This window comes from Trichoplusia ni, chromosome 4 (genome assembly GCF_003590095.1).
Source record: "Trichoplusia ni isolate ovarian cell line Hi5 chromosome 4, tn1, whole genome shotgun sequence".
Lineage (NCBI taxonomy): Eukaryota > Metazoa > Arthropoda > Insecta > Lepidoptera > Noctuidae > Trichoplusia > Trichoplusia ni.
Window position 1 is genome coordinate 16,689,359 of NC_039481.1, and position 23,771 is coordinate 16,713,129.

A 23,771-nucleotide genomic window follows, 5' to 3' on the forward strand; every position below is an offset into this window, starting at 1 on the left:
ACTACTTATAGAGTTGAAGTAAATTTGCTTAGTATGTTTATGTAGTAGTGTGAACACGATATGAGTGAAGGCATCTTATATCTCAATAAATAACACAAGGGGCCAAATAAGATATTCCTAGCTGAAATCAAAAAAATTATAAAGATTTCTCAATTACCCCGTTTATTTCATGTGTTTTACCTCAGAATTTAGAACAGTGAACCGATTTTGTTGATGTTTTTTTCAGTTAACTTAATATAGGTGGCATTTGGTCCAATAAATTCAACAAATTTGTTGTTAAGCCTTTATTTGTAGTGTTTCTTAGTAGTTTTTATTTGAAGTCTGTTTTGTGTGCCGGATCTGTTTTGAGCTTAACACTACGCACAAAGATATCTAGCTATGTTTAAGAAAGTATGAAAATTATCTAATGGTAAGGTTTTATGATTCGTTTTCTTAATTTGGCCATCAGCTTACTTTGCAGTCAAATTTCATTCTGAAAATTACTTTTTTTTATTGTACTCATTTTAAGGCTCTACTAGTTTGATTTTTTGACTTACCATTTGTGTATCTTTTATAATTCGTTAGTTCCTACACTGTCGTAATCCTGTAGTTTATCTATATATTTATGTAGAGACCCATATACCTACGTATGTTGGAAATCGTTATGCAATTGAACTATTTTGTCTAAATGTTTTTTTCGGCAAATCAAAATTACTATTTCTTTGTAGAGCGTTTCAATTTAGTCCACCTTCTCGACTTCCTGAAAATATACAATAAGAAGAGTACCTAGGTAAAAGTATAGCAGGGATAAATAAAAACAAGTCAGATATATGTTAACAAACATTTAATTTTTATTTCTTTAGCAATATATTATTTATAATAACTATAATTTAACTACAAAGTAACCGTGTAGGTACATCTATACATCCATTTGTAGTCGGATGTAGGAATTAATTGTAAACATAGACAGCAATATAATTTCTACTATTTAATTATCAATACATCTATCTTACTAAACATCTAAGTTTCACTAAAACAATTTTTTTCAGTTGTATTGCACATTTTACCTAAACGAGATGAATTTATCCAGAAACAGTGTAGTAAGATGTCGTAATTTATAAGTTACCAATTCATTACGATCCTATACAAATTCATTTTTTCTGTTTTCACAATTTCCCCACAACCGTCTAGTTTGATAACAGTAGTCTGCGTGATATGAAACAAATTTACACAGTCGAATATTTCCACTTCTGATATTATGTCTAATTTTGCTATAACATGAATTTAGCAGAAACCATCACTACCAGACAAAACTATTAGGAACATATAACAATAATTACAAATTTAAAGTAGGCACAGTTAAATACTATATTACAATATAATACAATTTTTCACAGAGCAGTAACAGCCGAGTTCCAGAGGCGCGTCGCTCCCTGGCTTCACGAGTCACATCGTACTTCTAAATGTACCAGCACACACTCACACTCAGTTTATTCACTTCTCGGCGCATAAAATTATCGAAGTTCACGACGCCACTCGTTTCGCAGCAAAACACCGACGCACTTCTAAATCTTTTGTGTTCTCTCCGAAAACATTTCATATAAAGACTCTCATACAATATCGCATATTATTACAGGGAGATCTCGGGGAGGTTTTTATTCGACGTTTTATCACTAAGTGGGGCTGTGGGGCGGGTGCGGGGCATGTGGAGTATGCGGGGTATGCGACAGCGGCACGGGGTGAGGGCTGGCATCGCGCAGCGAGTCCGGGGACGAGCCCGGAGAGGCGCGCCGGGCCGGGTACGGCGAGAAGCGGTGCTGCGCCAGCGGCTGCGGGCCGGCGCCCGCGCCCGCGCCCAGCGCGCCCGGGTACACGGGCCGCGGCAGCTGCAGCCCCGAGCCTGACGCCGCGAGGTGCTGCTGCGCCAGGAGCTGCGGCGCCAGGCACGCCCACTGCCCCCACAGCGCGGCCGCCGGCACGCCGTACAGCGGATACGCGGCTCGCAGAAACAGTTGCGACCGCGCCGCCAGGATAGCTTTCTCCTCCAACGTCAAATTATTGTTGTGCTGGTCCAGGTCAAAAGGCCGCAGTGGTGATCGTAAGAAGTGCTGTTCGGCCAACATGGATTCCATAGTCTCCCTGGAATGGTAAACGGCCACACTTTAGACTTGGCGTGAATGTGGGCTAGCAGCAGTAGCAGGAATGTAAAATGATTGTATGATCGTATCTACCTATGACTGGCGGCGCTGTAGCGCGCGTCATCGGGGAAGACTGATGTTCTTTCGTGCTCCCCCGTGATATAGTATCTCAACAGACAAACAAAAAGAAAATAAAACACCCAATAATCAAGAGAATATATAGCAACACAGCATTAGAAATGCGAAAGCGAACAGTAATAGCTGAAATCTGCGAAGCAAATGTGGTGAGTGAAACTGTTAGATTATAAATTACACGGATGAAAATCGTAAGTCGACTTCACTTGCAATTAAATACATTTGATTGACTGAGTCTCAATAAATACTGAGAGTTGATTGCTCGCGTGGAGATATCAATCAGAGACAACCTGACTGTTGTAGTCCGTCTCTAAGAGCGTGTCTAAAGCACGCACGTTTATAGAGCAAATTGAATTTTATCGTCTCATAAATACATGCATTACGAGTATTCACTGATTGATACAAACTAACAGTTTCTTTAGGATTAAAAAAACCTATTATAGTGGTTAAAACCTAAGTAAAACATATCATATATTTATTGTACCAAACAAAGAACATCACCCTCTACCAACAAACATTATTGTGATAGTTACCTTTCAAATTCAGTGAGACGTGAAGAGTCACGGAATCCCTTCGCGAATGGATTACTGTCAATTTTCAATTTCGTGATCTGAAACAAAAGAGACGCTATGATTTCCTCTGACTATAAATGCTTACGATAAAAATGAGCGGTGTTTGTAAATATTGTGGTCAATTAGGGCCGTATCATATTATACCGTACGGAGTTTTAATAATTCTCGCAAGAAACAAAAAGGATCCACTGTTATCATAAGGAGCTGTTCAGACGAAGCAAGCTAATTTCATTATGTAGCCGTTTGTATTGTAATGGGTCAGTAAAGGTCCTCCATATCTCAGTATGAACGGCCCGTGGCCGGCGCCTCCCGCGGCGTTCAGCACACACCAACTAATAAGGTTAACTTATTGATGACATTCCACATCAGTTTATCATTTTAGTAGACTACCAGGATAATACAATACAAGATACGAATTGAATATGCACTGTTTTATGTTTGCTACTATTCAATAGTGTCAATGTATTAATTTTATGGCTTGCATTTCAGCGTCCAATGTCGACACGTTTAAATCCGTGTAGGTGGTATATACCGTCAAAAAATTAAATGTTTTCCAAATTTTCTAATACATTATATATAATGTATTCGAATTGATTATTTGGTAAATGCAGTTTTATATTTAAGGTATTTAAGAGATACGCGGACTAATTTAAGTAACTATAAAGCAAAAGTTTGATTTAAGCTCGGGGCAAGGTGTTAAAAAATGTGTTTGGCAGAGCGGAGGCAGCCTCGATGAAAAATCGCCCCCTTGCTGAGTGGCGCTCCCGCTGTGGCTCCACACAATTTGTGAATAATATTTACGATAAAACCTTCCACGGAAACCTGTTACCATTAAATAGCGGCCGCTCTCCTAATATCCGAGCGGATTAAACTGATATCGGTACTAATTTTAGCATATTCCTGGCATTTTTATGACGACGAGGTGAGAAAAAACGTAGTATTTTTTAATGGTGAGCAATAAACAAGTCATCGAGAGTGATCGTGGTGGTGTGAGTGGTGTCAGTTTTTCAGCGTGTCCAGCCGGCGACGGCGGCGGTAATTACCTGGCGAGTGAGTCGCATACCTGGCCGGGCTGCCGCTCCGGAGACGGCACGCCCACGCGACGCCTAATTGTGCATTGTTCTCACATGTTCGCGCTAAACCAGATCGCGGAAATTATACAAATTCTAACGCGTCAACCGATAAACTGTCAAAAACTTAAAAATAATGCGAACAAATAGTTTATGACAGATATTATGTTTAAGCGATCACGTACTTTATGTCGATCTTTCTTTTTATGTCTATATTAAACTTTTATAATTATATTGTAATTTAGAATGACTTCAAAATTAAAATACAGGAGCAATAACCACTCGTAAGCGTAATTCAGTGATTATTTTGATACATTATAAAGCGTTTACTTTATTACAGTACATTCCACCGAAGAATGCCCGCAAATAACAAAGTAACCGACAATTAACTTTTTAAATTCTGTTGAAGATATTTATGCATCTGTTTGAAGTGGTTCATCAGAGGTGCGTTAATCTATGAAACGTCTTGACAAATGTCCTCGTCTTATTGTTCCGGATCAAAGAAACATCATAAACAGTACAAAATATTGACCACAACGCGTCAAGTTTTCGGTTCAGCGGTGAGTAATTTCACTAGCAACGTGTCACTCAGAGACTAATGATTTCGAAAATAGTTACAGGGAAACTAGACAAAGAACATTTGTTACCACTCGTGGCCCATTTAACATGATCTCGGCTAAAAATATGTGTTTCACTTCTATTCTTATTTAATATAATTTCGACTCCATCATTCTTTATTTTTTGTTGAAGACCGCTTGAATAAAGTAATCCAGAGTTTGTCTAAGAATAGATTTCAAAACGTTAAAATTAAAGGATAAACACTCTTTAGTGTTATCTCTTTAGCCTTTCAACTTAAAATATAGTAATACCAAAGAAATATGTTAATACCAGTTAAATATTCCAAAGTGGAAATCTGATCTGGGATTCTGAATTTACTCTCTGAACGGGCGCTTTGCCATTGAATGGGCAGGTTGTCATTCATTCTGGCATGAATGAGTGTTCCCCGTTCTCATTCTTAATATGAATCAGATTTAAAATGCCAGCCAAGGACATATTCTGTCAGGACTATACATAATATGTGAGGTATGTGAGGTAGGTGAGCACACGGAAGAGGGTGCGAGGGTCACCGGCATGTCGCGTACCTACTTACGCTTGCACACCCACCTGGCAGCGCCATTGACTACAATAGCGATACTCTCGACGCGCCTGCGCCTCACGTAATGACTCGCCTACAATGCGAGTAGTAGCTGACATTATTGACGCATTATACATTATGTATGCCTCGTAGTCCTACCACCCGTAATTGTTTCCATGTTTCATGTTTGTTTTTTGAATTCCTTCTACGTAAACGACACCCGGTCGACTCTCGATGGCAGCTACGCATTTCATCCACGAGACCGGAGTATTCAATTACACAAACTTACGCTCCTCAAAATATAACTATTATCACTAAGAGAGAACACCGGAATAATGAATGAGACGCTTTCTCGCTACTGACATTTATTAGATTTACTACAAACATAAGAACGAGGCGTGTCAAAACAACCTAATTTAAGTATCAACAAACGTTCGCCTTGGGCGGCGGCGGCGCGCTCCCGTTCACTGACAACATTAAAGGCGCCATAATGACATTATTCCCGGGCGGGAAACAAAAAATCTCACAAAAAGGCGTCAAGGAGAGAAAGACGAGCGTCGCGCCGCCGTCGGCCGCCGCGCCCGGCCTGCACGGCAGACTCGCGCGCGCGCAACTCTCATGTCCTTAATTATTGTGGTGGTGATGTATTGTTCATGAGAGTACCAGCCGCAGTCTCAACAGATCGCCCTTTTATTTGCCAGTTAGAATTGTTTTAGAAGCCCTACATGAGCGCTGTTAAATAAACTTGATGAGATTTACATCTTATTTAAAGCCAATGTTATCTGGATTAGGTATAACCCGAAAAGATAAAATGCCTATAAAGATGAAGATACAGCTGCTGTAAAAATGAATGCTAATGAATGCGCGCTTAGAATATATAATGACAGTTCATAATAAGACGAAACGAGTGGTGGTGTAAAGGAACACGTGAGCGACGATCGGGACACGACAGGAACATTGTGAAGAATAAATAAATGTCACGTTAGCGTGCGCACGCGCAGTCTCTGCCTACATATCTTATTGATTGATGCAGTGCTGCGACGAACGACGACTCAGCGGTCTTCTACTGATGTATTAGTAGAACTAACGGCATATTTAGCGGCAAACTTCTGCAAGCTAAACCATAGGAGCGTCCCTGAAACACCGAACAACTTAACGTAAAATTGTATATTTTTCCTTTAACTCATACAAAGTTATTTCGTACTTCCTGCTACTATCCAAAAAGCTTGCAGTTGTGGAAGAAAGATGTCGTTCAACTTTGTTATGTACCTTAACGCTTCCACAAATGATTGGTATTTCGTTAAGACTGGTATTGGGCTTCCAAGCATATTATTATAATATGGAAAATATGAAAATCATGGTTATAGTCTAGACGAAATTACCTCAAGTGAACAGGGAATGTTCCTTAATAGATTGAAAACATATTCAAAAGCACTTGGAAGTTTTAGTGCCTGCCATGAGAGCAGTAAAATAGCTGAAATAACTAATTTTAACCATCCGTTGATTAGTACTATGAACATCTAGATGATATTCTGAAAATAAATTATTTGAAGTGCTTCTTACAAAGCAAAGCGACTGACACGGGCGCGTAATATATGTAGCCTTTTACTTTCCAGAAAACAGAAGTTTTATTTACAGTAATTCGCAAAAGGATCAAAATAATGAACCGGGCTTGAGAGATTGTACAACTATACCATAAAATATTCTCAGTAAATGTTCGGAAATCACGGAATTAATTGCAGTTCCCAAACTTGTTTAGTGTATGATTGTAAACAACAAATGTCAATTATTTTATTTCTTGCATTTCGATAACGGTTTTAAGGTCAAAAAGTTTATAAGAAAATCAGCTTCCAAATATTATTGTTTTCAATTTTATTTCGTCGTTGTTAGGGAATAGGGAAGAAAGGGATCCTATTACTGAGACACCGCTTCCTATCCGTCCGTTTAGAATCATACACTTGAACCATGATAGCTTAACAGTTTAATTTGTTACAGATGATGTATTTCTGTTGTTGTAACACCAAAAGCTAAAATTAGACTTTAGCTACGATTTTGAAGTCTTAATTTGATGGGTTACCAAATTTTTAAGGAAATTTGTTCTTTATTCGCTCATGATTATTTATCATATAGAAGGTTATATTTGATTCTTATTCTTACTTATTTGTTTCTACCAATAAAAATCTGTTCTGTAAATAATGGCACGATTTATTATCAAACCAATAAATAAATAATTTTTCAAATCAAACACCCTCGTCTTCGTCCAGTACGTCAATGAGTTGCAGGCCCTCGCTTACTGTTCCAACAGATACTATGAATGATAGCGTGTGCAAGTTGTAGAGATCATCAGCTATCTCCGTCACTATTTTAACTATGATTCTACACATCCACATCTCAGCTAACTTCTGTTTTTATTGTTTTTGATATGAGGTTTTCCTTTAACAATTTCATCATGACGACCTGTACTGAATCGAATTAGTTTGGTAGTCGTTCGATTGACTCTCTGTTCAGACGAGTCATTAGGTCCTTTAAAGGTCCCACTGTGAGAATAAGATCCACTTTGCACTCGTGCCCGTAGTTACGGCTGTAAACTCGAAATATCAGCGAGTAGGCAATCTGCCACATCTCAAAGATCAGTTAATTTGTTTGAAGCATCAATTAGTTGTGTGAAAATATATACCGGAGTGAGAATGACTCACGTCAAACTGGACAATGTTTTTCTGCACGTGTCAAACGACAAAAGAGTTAATTCATGAAAGTGAAACAAAAAGGTTTCAAATGATTAGATGTTTAAGCAATTATTTTAAAATTTTGAACTAAAATCTACTAAAATAATTAAGGACTTGGTGTATACAAACAAATGTTTAGTTTTTCTGTGCTGGCTTGGTGCGCAGACGCAATAAATTGAGTCGGGCCGCACACGACGGCTCTGCGTGACGTCACACCTCGAGTGATCGATGGTAGGAGCGACCGAGAGCACCATATAACTCACCCCGTTTCGTGTAACAAGTGGGAAAGAGATACAAGTCCAATAAATAATTTCATCTTAAATTATTTTAAATCCACTCTTAAGCAAGTACGTTGACTTCTTGTATTTTTGACTTATGAGAGTTTCGTGTTATCGTCGTATTATTTATTAAATTATTGAATAATGAACTGATGCAGTGACACTGATGTTTTTACGGCAATTATTTAAATTGTTTCACTTGCCTACTTTGACATATTTTATGAAAATGGGAATGAGAATTTTGCATTCGTGATTTCGAACACAGTTTTACGGCTATTTACAAATAAGATTTTTAAATTTTATAAAACATGATTGGTAAGAAAGCCGACCCCAACATAGTTGGAAAAAGGCTAGGCCGATGATGATTGGCAAGAAATTAAGTATACTTTGATAACATAACAAATAAACTGCAGTAATTCATTCAAAAAATAAATAAAAAAAACTCGGTAGGAGCAGGAAATTAACGACAGAATAAAACAAATGTTGTATCCAGCAATAACTTAACAAATATAAAAGGATCACATTGAAAAGAATGAATCGATTATTGGTGAAGAAAAAGAAGGTAAAGTGCGGGGTGAGGTGGCGGCGGGGGCGCGGGAGGGGGGGGGAGGGACACCTCGTGACACCTGACCGCAGCCATTTTGGCCCGTGAAATATGTTTATTTGTCATGGTTGCCCTTTGTTATTGAAATTGTGTTTGCCTTTACTCCCTCATTATATTGTTCGATTATACTCGCGTAGAACTCGTTTGTGGATGCTCAATGTGAGAATAGCTTCGGAGATTTTAGAATATTGATTGTTGATACTGAGAAATGAGATATAAATTTCAATTAAGCGCCTATTGAGCGCGTTTGCATCTACATGAGAGCGCGTGCGCAGTTATTTTCGTGATTATCTCCTCAAGCCGCGTAATAGTGTGATGTAGCATGACCAACACAACTAGATGACACGATTTCTCTAATCGTTTTATTTTGTGTATGTTTTGTATTTGTTACACACGTTACTGTGCGTTGTGCCTATTTGTTGGAGCGGTAGTCGACATGTTGGAACAAACTACTCTAACCGTGGACCGAGGCAGCTGAGGTTAATATGAAGGTGTAACATATTTGTATATTTGTTCATTACTATTCAAAACGTGTACACCTATTTCTCTGATTGATTATATTTAAGCTATCAGAAAATTTTAATCAATAGTGAAATAAACTAGAATGTCAAGGAAACTATCTGTAGGACAAACAAATACAAAAGTATCTTTTCTTACTTTTTGTTCTAACATTACGTGTTGTGTAAAATTGAGTGTGCATAAATTGTGTATACCTAAATAAAATCTCGAAGCTCAGAAAAACTTACAATTGCAAAAAGAGAGAAACAGATTAGTTATCCTCAAAAACATATTTTGCAAACAAAAAATATTATAGAATACTGTTTCGAAAACATTCAATATATCGTAGCAGGTTGCAATCCACAAGTGTGCTTTAGGGATATCCTCTAGAGGCAATCGATCATAACAAATTCACAAGTCATCGACTTTGAAAAAAACGTATTGTGTGTATTGAGGATGCGTAAACTCTAACAAACATTGTCACCTCGGAGCGACTCAAATCGCAGACAAAGGGTTCTAGAGAAAACGACAAACAGGACAATAGTGTGGTGGGTGTAAAAATGTTAAATATTGAAGCGGGTCGGGCCCACGGCGCTTTCCCGGGAAACCTCCCCGCGGCGCGCGCGCAGGCGACGCTCAGTCTCACACCGCGATACACACACAAAAAACACACCTCACATTTTTTGTACAATGTTTTATCTCGTCTTATATCAACGTTCCAATATGATAAAGCACCAATAATGATGTTTCATTCCCGTCGATTTAACAAACGTCGCGCAGGCATTAAATTTTGGTGACACTTTTTTTCCGAAATGTAGATAGCGGTTAAAATATTCAGGTTTTCTTATCTGTTATTAGAGTGGTAGGTTTCTTTTTTGATGAAGTGTTAAACTGGGCAGTTTTTATAAAGCATAAAGTTATGCGGGCACTATCGATCTCTGCAGGCGCGCGGCCGCAGCCCGCAGGTGCAAACATGCTAAGTGTGTTCTTATTGTTATAAGGGATTGAGTTATCAATGACACTATCTCCGCTGTTCGACAATAATGTTTTAGCTGTCAGAGTTGTGACGTCAGCCAAATTGAGGTGCGCTCGCGCCGCCCGCCTTGACACTTGTGATCGAAGTGCTGATATCAAGCTTTTTACCTCGTCAAGTGGTGTGTCCTTCGAAGGTATTTCAAAACTGAAATGATCATAGTTAAATACTCTTTCTAGGACCATGTTGTTGCTTACACAAGCAAAGACACTATATTTTTCCTTTAGTGAATGCAAATAAGCAGCTTTTTCCAATATTTATTCAATTCGAATGCAGCACCTTGTTGCATGCTTAACTAGTCCTATGATCATATATCGCAATCGTAATAGATGGCACTGTCACTAGGCGCAGGCAGTAAATCTAGGAACGCGTTAGAATCAATGAAAATCAATAATAGTCAACCCTGGGGAGTCGTTGGAAGCCGACTGTGAAGGTAGAGCCTCCGCACAGCGCACGCTCACCAAACTTGATACCTCACACTAATAACCATTATGATTATATTCCTATTTATATGTTGAAACTATTTAATGATCTGAATGAACTATTTTTATCTTCTAGATCAATGACAAATTTCAGCTAAAAGACATTAAACCTTTTAACAACACTCAAATGACAGCATAACTACGAAACAATTTAACGACAAAAATACAATTTGTTTATGTAACAAAACGTCTACAAATGGTAATACTAAACCCGAGCCCGTAACAGCTAATTAACGAACGAATGAAGATTTATGTACCGCGTTGTCGATATAAAGTAACGTTTCCTTTATGAACCTCAAAACGTCCTAATTATTTTACTACGCGGGCTGATACAAAACGAGGAACTTGGAGACGCCCAAACGCTCTTGTGACAGAGAATTAATTGCGCGTGGCGACACATGCGCTGCCGGCTGCGGCCGCGACTACGGCGGCGAGCGGGCGCGCTAGCGGAGCGGGCAGCGACTAACAAACAGTAACAATCACACTCTGCACTCACTCCTTGTAGGTTTTTGTACTGTTGTCCCAAAATGCTTAAGACGATTAATTAAAAATAGCGCCTCAAGAAACTTTAATAAAGCATGTTTTTACAACACCCAAATGAGTCACAAATGTACCGTTAGTGATCGAAATTAGCACGTATGTTTCAGAGAACATTTAACTTGAAAGTTGATTAATTTAGCGGCCTTTCTCGGAAATCTTCGGCCAGCAAATTATATATGGAAAAAGCCCTAGCAATAGCTGAGACGTCGCCGCTGGACACGATCGACTCGGGCATCGACTAGCTTTATATTTAGCTCGGGTGAAAACTTTAATCGTCACCGAGGTGCACGCGTCAGGCGCGCTGTCCGTCCGTCGTCAGCGTCGTCCGCGTGTGGCCGCTGATACACAAAAAATGATGTGCCACCTCCCTTTGTTCAGACTGGACATACCTTTCAGCGAGATGCAATTAGTGCGACTCAAATAGCATTCGTCGATACTCAGCCGACTGGCGCTATGCAATTTCAAGCGTTTGTCTCTCTGATCTATTTTAGAAATCAAATGATAGAATTAAGAACAGGACTCCCGATGCCAAATAAACCGCGTACGTGGCAAATGGACATCAATAGTAAACAAGGTGTGCCAAATCTGTCACGGTACTTACGAGTTGATTCTGATACGCGGTGACGGCAGTGAACACGCATTCTGGGAATATGAACGTCTTGAATTCCTCTTGTTCCAAGTCTGTAATGGGTGCGTTGATAGCGCCTTCTCTTCGCAACACCAAGTGAATCCGAGGTTGGTATTTGTGCATTGAGTTTAGGACGAGCTGGGTACAAAATAAAAATACTTTTTTAGTTAGATTAGGGGATTAATCAAATAATTTTATTTGGTTCCAACTGAAATTTAAAAATATAGAGTATTTGATGAGACTAACCTGTCCGTTCTTGTCCATCTCGTTGTTGGTAAGCTTGACCTTCTCGAAGGATACGACCTGCTTGCGCAGCTGGTCTCCGGAGAAGGGCGAGTCGGGGTGCGGGTAGAGGCGCGCGGGCGCGGGCGGGTCGGCCTTGCCGGCCACCAGCCACGAGGAGCGGTGGTACGCGTAGCGGTAGCGCTTGCCGTCCACCGGCACCACGTCCAGCAGCACGGCGTAGCGCGCCTCCGCGCGGCAACCCGCGAACGACACGCGCACCGTCGGGAACATGCGTCTGCCACAATTACAACATGTTACTTGAAAGATAATTAAAAGCCCGTAAATCAGGTAATAGGAAATCAAACGTATAAAAATGTTAGTTGTTACGTTTCTCAAAATGATAAAGACTTCATAAGACTAAACGAAAAGATACATATTGATCAACGTAATGACGCATTATTTCAGGTCTACTAAATATAAAATAATGGGGAGCACTACACGACCAGTAAATTTCAGCGCGCAAAAGATATAAAAAAATCTTAGCCGTGAAAGAGTTAATTACGAGGCTTTCTTACATAAACATTCAAGTAACAAAGAGACCGCGTACAGAAAATTTTCCGTCAGAGCCTTCATTACACAACATAAAATTATAACAATATATATTTCTATACTATCGACTTCCTCGTTCCATTGTTATGTTAAACCGTATATTTTCACATTAACGCAATTATTCGACAATTACTCGGCTGAACTGGAATTATCGCTGGCGGAGACCGACACAAATCTACTTTCGCTCATTAAGAGCTGGTGTTATCGTATCGCAAATTATCGCATGTAATTGGTGCTCAAACCCGGTATACCACAAAAAATATATAATATTCTGAGTAATTTTCCAACTAAACAAAGCATATGCTATAGTTGCTACCATCAAAACTGTAATTACGGAGATTGAAACGTTTATTAAATAGGGCACAGGAAAATCCAGTTCATATTTCACAAATGGCGCTTCAGTGCAGCGTGTCCCTCAATAAATGTAGTCCCTAGTTAAGAGGGTCGCCCTGCCTATATTTAGGTACTCTCCCCACCGCAGATACATTGTCAGCAATAATAAATGTTTACAATAAAAACAATGAAAAAACCTAAAACAAACAACGATAGAGCTCAAAATCGAATACCCCTTTCTAGCTCTGTAAGGAAAAATAAAGGTTCAACGTGAATCGTTTCATACGACTTTGATACTAGGCTGTCGTCCCCTTCCCCTCCTTAACAGAGACATTCTTAAATGTCCCCGTTGGAGAAAGATGAATGGGTATACATTTTTGTAAAGGTGTATGTTTTTGTTCACTGAGTAAAATTGCTTGCGGTTGGTCGACATTACCATTTCTGTTGCATTCTGTTATGCCAGTGCGGTTTCCTGTTGTCATTCATAATTTGAAGTGGGGATTGCACATACCATTTAAAGTTATCGAATGGAATCGAAACTATAAGTAGAACAAGGAAACATTGAAGTTGAAATACGAAAAAATAACAACCGACAGCACTGATCAACGATAATAAACTCGTTGTGAGCAGAAAGGAGTGTCACAAAAACTGGTGTCGGTAGCGAGCGTGAAACACTATCTCCTAATCGACATAAAATGGTAGTCATTGAGGCGGCGAGAACGGAAACAACAAATCTTTGGTTGTAAGCCGAGATGCGGCTTCGTCTATCGCCTCTCACTTTTTGTCGACAATGCCAGGGGCGCAGCGGTGCGCGAGAACGCTTGACAATTCGCCATCGGGCTTGCGCAAACGGTATGCGGCTTTTGACCCGCGAACCACAACAACATTCATAACTGATGACTGTGGCCACCCAGACCGTTCGCCGTGATTGGGTTAGACGTATTATGATTTACAATATAATTTTGATTGAAATCTTCCTTTATAGAAATTTTATGTCCCCATATAACGATCGGATATTTAACAAAGGCAATACGAAGTTAGAGCCGTTCTACGCGTTCTAATGATTTTACAAGATGGAGAGAGAGGACGAAAATAAGAATAGCATTAATAAGATTTATGCACGTTTAGCTGTGGTCGCGCGCGTCGATTTGTGAGACGCTTCTTATAGCAGTCGCGATGGTGCTCGCTGCACGCGCTTCAGCCCGAGCCGAGCACGGGCAATTGCGCGCATGCGTTAATGGCGACACTCGGCGCACTCGCGATATATTACCACAATGATATATGACCACCGACGTCGTCCATCATCCTACCACCCAAAAGTTAGCGGAAAACCGAGCGAAAGCAAAAGAACGCCGAGACGCGCACATGACTCGCTTTAATGAGCATGTACCGAAGACAGAAATAAGAGGCGCCCGTTTACAGCGCGCTTTTATCGTTATGACATTGTTAAAATACATTTCTATGATTGAAATTTACACGTGGGCCATAAATTAAGCCCACTTAAGATAAGTAGGTATTGTTCAAAAGCTCTTCTTATGCTATGAATAGGCCTCAGAGCCGAATTTATTATGAGAATCTACGTGAGGCGGAAATGTTTGTGTGCCATTTATTGCAATGCAATTCATTTATCGGCGGTTTTGAAGTGAACGTTTGAGATGTTTAGTAGATTGTTAATGTTATTATAACAATTAAAGTCGTAGCAGTGACACAGGGTGACATTATTGTGTTGCAAGTTAAACGAGCGCGAAGAGTTGCAGCAGTGCGCGCACGCATATCGTCTTAATTAGAAAGGCACGAGCCGAGGTGCGAACTCGTCAATCATTGTTCCCTTTGGCGTCTCATTTGATAAATTTACACTATGGGCAATTGGATTTTTTTTCAACCATGAATCCTTAATGATATTAAATTTAAATATCAACGATTCTTGGAAACTGATATATTTTTGCCGCTGTTGTAAATTTGATACTCAATTAACACATTAAATAAGCGAACTATTTTTTGGACAGACATGAAACGAGACTAACAAACAGCTGGATCGGATTCGACTTTAGATTGTGTAAAAATAATTTAGAACGAATGTCTTTGTAACGCAGTACGTAACACTAAATGTTATGTTGAATTAGTAGGTGGACAGTAACGGCGCGGTCGTGATTATGCAATAGAAAGCTATGCACGCCATTAGCGCAATGTTATCACGTCGTGATTAGGGCCCGCCGAGCAGCCAATCCGCGCGCGCAGCCATCTAATTATACAGGAAAGCGCTTTATTAATAGCAATTACACCCTGCCGCCATATTGCCAAGCGTTTTAATTAACTCGATTCGTTGATTAGAGACAGATGGCGCGAGATTGCGAATGCTGAGCGCTCATTAGCGCAGTTTTGACGCTAGCCACTTGATAACTGTAGCGTGATATTATTTATGCTAATAGTTGCTAATTTGTTTGTAAAGCCGAGATAATGTTTTCATATACTTATTTATCTACATTGTAAATGATAGGTGATTTATTAGACGAGGTACGTGAGATAGAAGTTACATGTGTGACTCGCCTTATAAGGCTGATTGTAGAATTATTGAGGTGTTTAAGGAATTATGTATGTACCTGAGACAGCCTACTTTGTAATGCGCATACTAGACCTATAAAATTAATTCAGTAGTGCCGATCTAATTTGTTCGTAAATAATTAATTTTAATTATATAGGTTTACCTTTTTTGGATAATTTTAAACGTGAATATATGAATTTATAATATGTTGCAAGTAAATCTAGTTCCTACTAATATTGGTAAACAAAATCTGAAACAATACAAACAGAAAGACAGAGGGTAGAAACAAAACTCTATAATTCAGGCTCCGCTGTCCATCCGTCCGTCACCAGTCTTTATCTCATGACCATGCTGGCTGGACAGTTGAAATGTTCACAGATAATGTATTTCTGTTACCGCCATAAACAAACCTACTATAAGGATCCAGGGTAAGCAATGGTTGATATGGTCTTATATTTGTTCTTTTATATATGTATACTTATATAAAGTCGGTACATACGCCTATCACGTCACATTGTAGCTACACAACAAACTCGCTCGAACAGCCATTACCGCGAATTATCGCTAATAGTTCCCTATAGTGGACCTTAAGTGATTTCTGCTGCATAATACGAGTGACAACAATCTATGTCGGTGGCCAATGAATATTTCATGTCGGATAATAGGCCTACTTACGGCCGATTGTGGTGCAGTTAGCCGATGATAAACAACGCGACTCATAGCGATTGAGTAACACCAGATAATCTCGTCAAACGAAGATCGTTATCAGAAACGACAGTTAAACCCTCGGGCTCCCTCGTCGATAGATTTAGCTCGATTTGAGGTAGACTGCTCATTTGAAAGAGATTCGATTCACATCACTATGCAATGTCAAGACTGATTCGTAAGAGTCTGTTCTTTAAGTAAAGTTATCAAAATCAAAGTGTTTTGTTTTTTCATATAGGCCGTTTTCCAGGCATATTTGCGCTACTCTAGTTGCGCGGTTCCAAAATGTCATTCCTATGGAGAAGAGAGTTAGAAAATGAAAAACCTCGTAACGGGATTATTAGTCCTTTCCAAATTACTGAATTTATCGCTATCTATGATTTACAGTCAGATGCCTGACGGATGGAAAGACGGGAAAGCAGCGGAGTCATTTTAACTTGGATACGGAACTCTAAATATTTCCTTATTTACTTACTATTTCACGGAATTTCACCTTAAACAAGCCAGTATCAACCATTTTTCTCGTCATTTATTCAATTACAGAAAATTGTTCAACTGAATCTACGAGCAGTTTTCAAACAAAAGTGGTACAAAGTAGAAATTCGAACTTCCTGTTCAGTAATGCCATTTGATTCGCAAATGTTGGTTGTGAACCTTCAATCTGCGGTCTATATACCGTGGTGTGGGTAGCCAAGTGTACTGTTCGTCATGGTTGTGTGTCGTGACGGATTGATATGAGGTGTCGTGTCGCTTACTGACGGTGGAAACTTGACATGGTCACGACTCGTCGCTGCCATCACACATGTCTTTGAAACTCTAAACTAAATCTCCTATAACTGTCCGTATATTAAAAACTTTTTGAGTGACTAGTGACTAGTTATTGCAGTTTGAAATTTGAAAATCAATTATATTATCTCTGTTGAAATTGGTGCTATCTGTTTGATCTTCAGCACAATACTGAACCTATATCAAATTGAGTCTGTGACATTTAATATTAACCTTTACGGCTTGAGAATATTTGCTCGTTGATATTAATTGTTGATATTTTTGGCTTAAGGCAAATTAATTTCGACGGATAAGACTCTAAAAAATCTTGAACTTGGTCTTTTTTTAGGTAAACGCGCACTCCACGTCAATTTTTCCCCTTCATTTCATAAGGTGACAAACATTCGCTTACATTTTACTTATTAAGCTTTTTCATACAATCTCGATTCGCGATTATAAAGGAAAAGGGCGTATCAGCGGCGCCGACGTGTGAGTGACGCGATGACAAATGATTGCGCGTCACCCGGGATCATTACACAGGGACGTCTGTACCGATCCACCATCTCATTATGTTACACTAGTTTTTTCATTCGTGCTAATTAATTATTATGTCCATCAGCCTGTCCGCTTATATCAACAACATTAGAATAGGTTATTTGTAAGCTATCATCAATATCGTATTAAGATGCCACTGTTTTGTCAGCATGTGTGGCATCAAACATCGACTCAATCTTATGAACATCGAGAAAGAACACATGTAGTCGTGTTCGAGGCGTTACTGAAAGAAAAAATCGTGTCATTCCAACTGAATTTTTCACGTTGGGAGAAAGTATGAGATTGATGCACATTAGAGTCAGTTAATGAGCAGCGGGGCGTGGCTGGGCGGCGGCTGAGGCGCACCACGTGATATATAGTTCTTCCTGGGAGGTCCGGGTAAGGAACCGCGTCAAATTTTCGACACTCGCACGATTTTGTCAATCCCGTTGATTAATATCTGTGTCGGATAGACGCGCTGAGATCGCAGATAAGTGCGGGCGCGCGCAGTGTGCCGCCGCACCGAGCCGCGTCGAGCACACAACACTCGCCACTCGCTCATGCTAATGCCCGTGAAAATATTTGAAACGCTTAATTTATTAATAAGTTTCAATTGCCGTATCAAAATGTAGACGTTATAAATCATTTGTCTTACTCACTTTTGGCTTGATTGGTCACGCTTGTTTTATCAAAATATAGTAAATAAAATACATTTAACCTGTTTGCTATGATAAACGATTATTTGAGCAGCAAACAAAATAAAAAGATCTACATCAAACTAAGTACAAAATTGATTCGTTGTAATAGGTACCTACACAGAATGGGTTTTTTGTTTGCCTGGCCTGCGCCGTGTTTTGCCTTCATTGCCCCATTTGGTGACACTGCCGTGACATTTACCTGCATTCTAATAAATATTTGCGTAAAAACCGTGTTCACACAACAGAAAATTACAAGGTTCGACATGTATGCATAGGGACGGGAGCGAGCGGCGCACGTAGCAAATAAAACATTTCTACAATACACTACGTCGGCCATTAGTGCACAGCAGATGTTGCGTGTAAGTATTTATTAGCGGCAACATAATTAGTGAATTTAAACAAATATTACTTATGCGTACAATTTTAATTGCGGCGCGCCGAGGTAATGACACACCGGTGTATACCTGCCTTTATTGTAACGCGCGTGTTCTGCGGTGCACCGACAGGGCCTTTTGTCTTTCATCGTTTTAAAAAATCCACCAAAAGGCATTCAGTCATTGCTACATATTAATTATTGTGGTACGAGGTTTTGACAAATATAATTCGAAAGTTGTTAACATTCCTTGAGAATTTTGGTTCGTTTTGAAATGCGAGGACTGTGTGGAGGCGGACCGTACGGTATCTGAGAGTGTGTGGAATTTAGCGTGGAATGTGTCACTCGTAGAGACACATGGGGCACCTACACTGGAGATACGGCATCCAGTCGAGGAAGCGTGCGACAAGTAGCTAACGCCGCTGTCCGGCTATTACATATTTACATTTAAATTATCTTGGAGACTTGCAAAGTACACCTGAATAAGCCACGACGACGTCGCAAGATAAAATCGCCAAATCAATTAGAAATTATAAAGTAACTTGAGATATAATGCAAACAGTTTCCTATAATCATTAGAATATTATCACCAACACAATCTGCTCAATGTCGTTCTAATGTCCAATCAAGTTCTCCGTTACAAGGCGTTTCGACCGAAAGAAATTGCTTCAAGTGAATGGCCTTTCGATAATGAGGTGTCGATTTAATGAAAATGGTACGGGTAGATAAAGTTGCTAGTCTGTCTGTTTCGTACTCGGCTGAGCGCGGCTGGGTTTGGACGCGGCGCGCTGGAGGCGGAGACGGCGCGCGCGGTATCCGCGCCGCCGCCGCGCGAAATTCCGACACCTCGTTTTGTTCCTATTGTTTGCACGGTTTGCTACGCTAATGGTGTCACATTGCATGGCGAACGATGTCAGAACACGCTCGCACTCCTCTTGTTGCCCGTTTATTTTGGTCGTTAGTAAATTTTTAGAGAATGAATAATAATGTCGAGTCGGCGGTGGGAGGAGTAAACTAACTCTCATATATTTATTTGTCGTGTATTTACTATGAACGCCAAAACAACGACTATCTTCAGTTTTGTTTAAGACAAGCGTCGAAAAGTCGACTCATTTGTAGCCCGATGCACGAATCCGGTGAAACAAAACCTCCACACAGATAAACGCGGAGCATTCGTACGAATTATTCCTTGTAAATCCGCGCTAATTCCCGCAAAGCCCACAATTTGGAGTCACGTTCATAGACGCTGGCACGCTACATATAACGAGTAGGTAGCTCTAGCTACTCACACCTGTAAGGTTCACAAAACGCGGCGAGGAGTTTCGCATGTCGCCACCGAAATTGGGAAGTTTGGCGACAATATTGCGAAAACTGTCGTCTGCACCTCCCCACGTCGTCTACGCCCCTGTTACTTATTATAGCGCTGTTTAGCAAAACCTCTGCGCGCTTACAAAATTACAAATAGTACTTAGTGTTTCTGTTTAGACACCGTTATTGACGAATTCCAGTCATAGCTTTTACAAAGTGTTTTTGGAATACCTTAATGCGCTACAACGAATTTGTAGCAGTCATAATTTATAACGTAAGTAGGCAAATATTTCGCATGCATGTGTAAATGTACCGACGATAATCTAGTGACGACAGTCGTTCATGTTTTGCGAAGCAATTGTATAAAGATAAAATCTTAATAGGCTTTCTGCCTATTTTATAAAAAGGCAATTGTTTTCAAATTTGCAGCCAGCATTATTGACGTAGCAGATCTTAAGAAACAATCAGCTATAGTCAGAGGGATTGTGAATTAGAAACACCGGGGTTGGGGCTATAGTTAGGTTGTTTTCATTTCCATAAAGAGGGAGCCATTGCGACGGCCGCGTAAACTCATTGTGCCGTTGCCAGCAGTTATGTCATCTAACTCATGAACAAATATACATATGACTATAACCCTTAAATCAAACGCACTACTGTAGAAAATCGTATACACATCGCATGTCATTGTGGTTTTTATATGCAAGGATGGTACACAATTGCGGTTTGAACTTATGTGCCGACGGTGTTTATGTTTACTGATTAAAAGATATGTGAATCAATTCTGTAAATGACTGCCATGTAGTGGAAGTAGGTGCTAGACCTACAGTTATTTATACATTACCTACAAGTTTTTATTAACACGGCCTAAACACTATATTCAAAGCGAGTATTGTTCGAAGTCAACGTTTATTGAAGTTATTCTAGGATTCAATTCTTAAAAACATTTCAATATTTTTATGCAGAACCCAATTGCATATGTAATAAATAATTCGAATCATTTAAGTTGGAGAGCTGAGCACACAAATTTGTTTGAATTATAGACAAATTCAAACTCAAATTCCAAATAATATGACTTCTCCAAAAATATATAAAGCTGTGAGCAAATTTAACTTTAGCTACCTATGTCAACGTCTGGCCGGGACTTGCCCTATGTCTGCGGCTGCTAATGTCGTCAGTTCTAGGGGGAGGTATAGGGGGGATAAGGGGGTAGGGGTAAAGGGGGTGGTTAAGGCACGTACTGACTGTTAAAACGCTACATGTCAACGGCAGCGGGCGGAGTCTCGCCTGCCTGTAATCGGGGCGATGGAAGCTACACGATAATGTCCTGACCTATATGATGGCTTGAGTCTTGAAGGCTTGTGACCTATCTAAGTCACGGTGAGTTTGTGTATTAACGAGTTCTGAAGTAAGTAAAAGTTAAGTAATTTGAATAGTCGTAATTTAATAAGGGGTTTTTCTTACTCGTAAAAACAATAAATCTACAGCTAGTAACAATATTTTTGTGTCAAAAGCAAAATTTAAATGACTGTGCCGATTAATTGAATTCATGCACTTTATATAAAGCTACATTTTTTAGAAAGGACATAGCGGTATGGGCTCATCATCACGCTACCAATGCAGTAATGAAAAAAGTGACAAATATTAGATGAAATTACTAATTTTTTTGCATGCACTCTGTCAACTTATGAACAATCTTATGAAAAATCGAATTAATATGACGAAATTGTTTTTTATTAATTAATATATTTATAAACATTTTTGCAAAGTATTGGTGCACCCAATACATCTTCTATTCAGCATTCGTTTGAAAAAAAACCAATTAAATTTAAACGAAATTCACAAGCGCTTTCCTCCCGACACTACAAGTAGTTTCTTATTCTGTTAATAATCACAAAGAGTCATTAGTGTGACGGACAGATCTGTGAGTAATGTCCACATGAAACGCATCTGTCACCAGGTTGGTGTTGGATGTGTTGCATCAAAGTTTGTGCGGCGCGCGCGGTGGTCTTCGGGTACGTTTTGTGCTCTACTACATAGCGTTTATGATCTCTGAGAAAGACACGTGCATGCAAAAAATGTTCTAGGTACGCAGTAGGTACTAGATATAAGTGGAGGTGATTTAAGTAAAATCTATTATAGTTAATATTTAGTCACATTTAACTATTTTAAATTATAGTTATTTTGCGCAGAAATAATTTGGTTATTAATTATTTGATATTAATAATTTAGTTGACATTTTTTTCAATGTCGCAGTTCATTTTCTTTAAAGTTTCGTTTTATTTTAGTACAATATTATATATAAGCAGGTTTTATAAATTTATAAACCGTGAAATCATGAGTTTATCGTGATGTCTTTAACACCATTGAAAAGCAAATCAATAGAATGTATAAATAAGTTTATGTACGTTTCCTGAGCTACTGTGTTCCTACTGTATTATAATTGCACGTCTCCCAGCGAGTGGCACATAGCGAAGGCACCGGATGTCACTGGCGCGAGGGGCGGCCGGGCGCGGGAGGGAGCTCGAACTACGTACATAAACATTTTCCGCGTACTTACTTCCATAAATTAGTTCCCGCGAAGGCGCGGTATAAATACCCGCGAAACGCCGCAACACTCGCTCATTACCTACTAATAGTTTTACTTATCGGCTTCCTGTACACTTCACAACAACTCAGCCTGTTGACGACTCATGAATCATTATTGTAGCCCTAAAGTACCTACGTGGTGACTGAGGAGACTGGCTGACGGCCCTCTCGATCGATACCGCTCTATTCATAACCTATCAATACAATAACGCCCTCGCACACTACACACAACAGTCATCAGTATAATAAGCACCTTCCCCATTGTCAGGCAACAAGCGACACGTCTGGGCGAAAACTCCAAATTACACCTCAAAAGTTTCCCAGCCGTTTATCCGTATTAAAAAAAGTTGTTCGACAATCACCTATCATTACGGAAGGCGTCAGCCTAACGCGTACACAAAGGGCTGCCACCGGAAGAAAACGACAAAAATTAAAAGTTTCCTCAAACAAAACAACAGCTGTCATATTAAACCGTCAAAGTAAAGATTACGAATGAAATATTCACGGTGAAAGCGGGGCTCAGGCCGTGGTTATGTAAATAAGTGGCCACGAAAATGTACATAATTAGTTTACACGTTTTCTCGGGCACCGCCACCCCCGTCGCGGCATATTGGCGGCGCGGGGGCAGGCGCGCTGCTCGCGGGGGCAGATTAGCCCGCGATACACTTGCTAAGGGCACATTTACATGAATCACACATCTATAACACGCCTATTCAAATAGGCTGCATGTGTTCACTTCACATAACCTAGATAACTACAGATAGGGTAAGTTCTTGAATTATTAACGATAGAAAACTAAAAATTTCCACATGTTTATAAGCGAATTAGTACTTTCTGTCGCTGCTATAATTATACAGTGACAATCGTTTCCACGACAAGCTCCGATACACCCAGCCTGTACTTATCATTACGCGGCTATTAGTGGTCCTTATTAATTCATACTTTGTTTTCTAATGAAAGAGTTGGATCGTGCTGAAATGACAGCTAATCTCATAATGAGACAGGTTAAAGTGAATTCGCGATGTGACAGGAGCTGGGCGGAGGGGTGGTGTTGTCGACATGGCTCCCCTCGCGGTTGCTCGTCCTCCTTAATTCTTTTGTCGTTTTCAGCTCCGTCAAATATCGCGTTTCCCGTTTGCATATATTTACACTGCTCCCTACGGCCGCGCGTCTCGCCGTCGCTCAGTCGCCGTCTTTCACGAATAAAATTAGTGTCGGCAGCGTGACACCAACTGAATTTAAGCTTAATAAGATATTTATTAAGAAATTTCCGAT

The 23,771-nt window shown here is 39.8% G+C and overlaps 1 protein-coding gene across 1 annotated transcript in view; it reads right to left on the minus strand.

Moving 5' to 3' along the window:
- Positions 1-817: 817 nt before the first annotated feature.
- LOC113493323 (T-box transcription factor TBX20-like) overlaps positions 818-23,771 on the minus strand; it is a 35,042-nt gene continuing 12,088 nt past the window's right edge. The window contains exons 3-7 of the mRNA XM_026871254.1: positions 12,065-12,338; positions 11,792-11,956; positions 2,786-2,862; positions 2,211-2,285; positions 818-2,118 (exon numbers count right to left, since the gene is read on the minus strand). Of these exons, the coding sequence (XP_026727055.1) occupies positions 1,653-2,118; positions 2,211-2,285; positions 2,786-2,862; positions 11,792-11,956; positions 12,065-12,338 (1,057 nt within the window). The 3' untranslated portion in view covers positions 818-1,652. The remainder of the gene's footprint in view (positions 2,119-2,210; positions 2,286-2,785; positions 2,863-11,791; positions 11,957-12,064; positions 12,339-23,771) is intronic.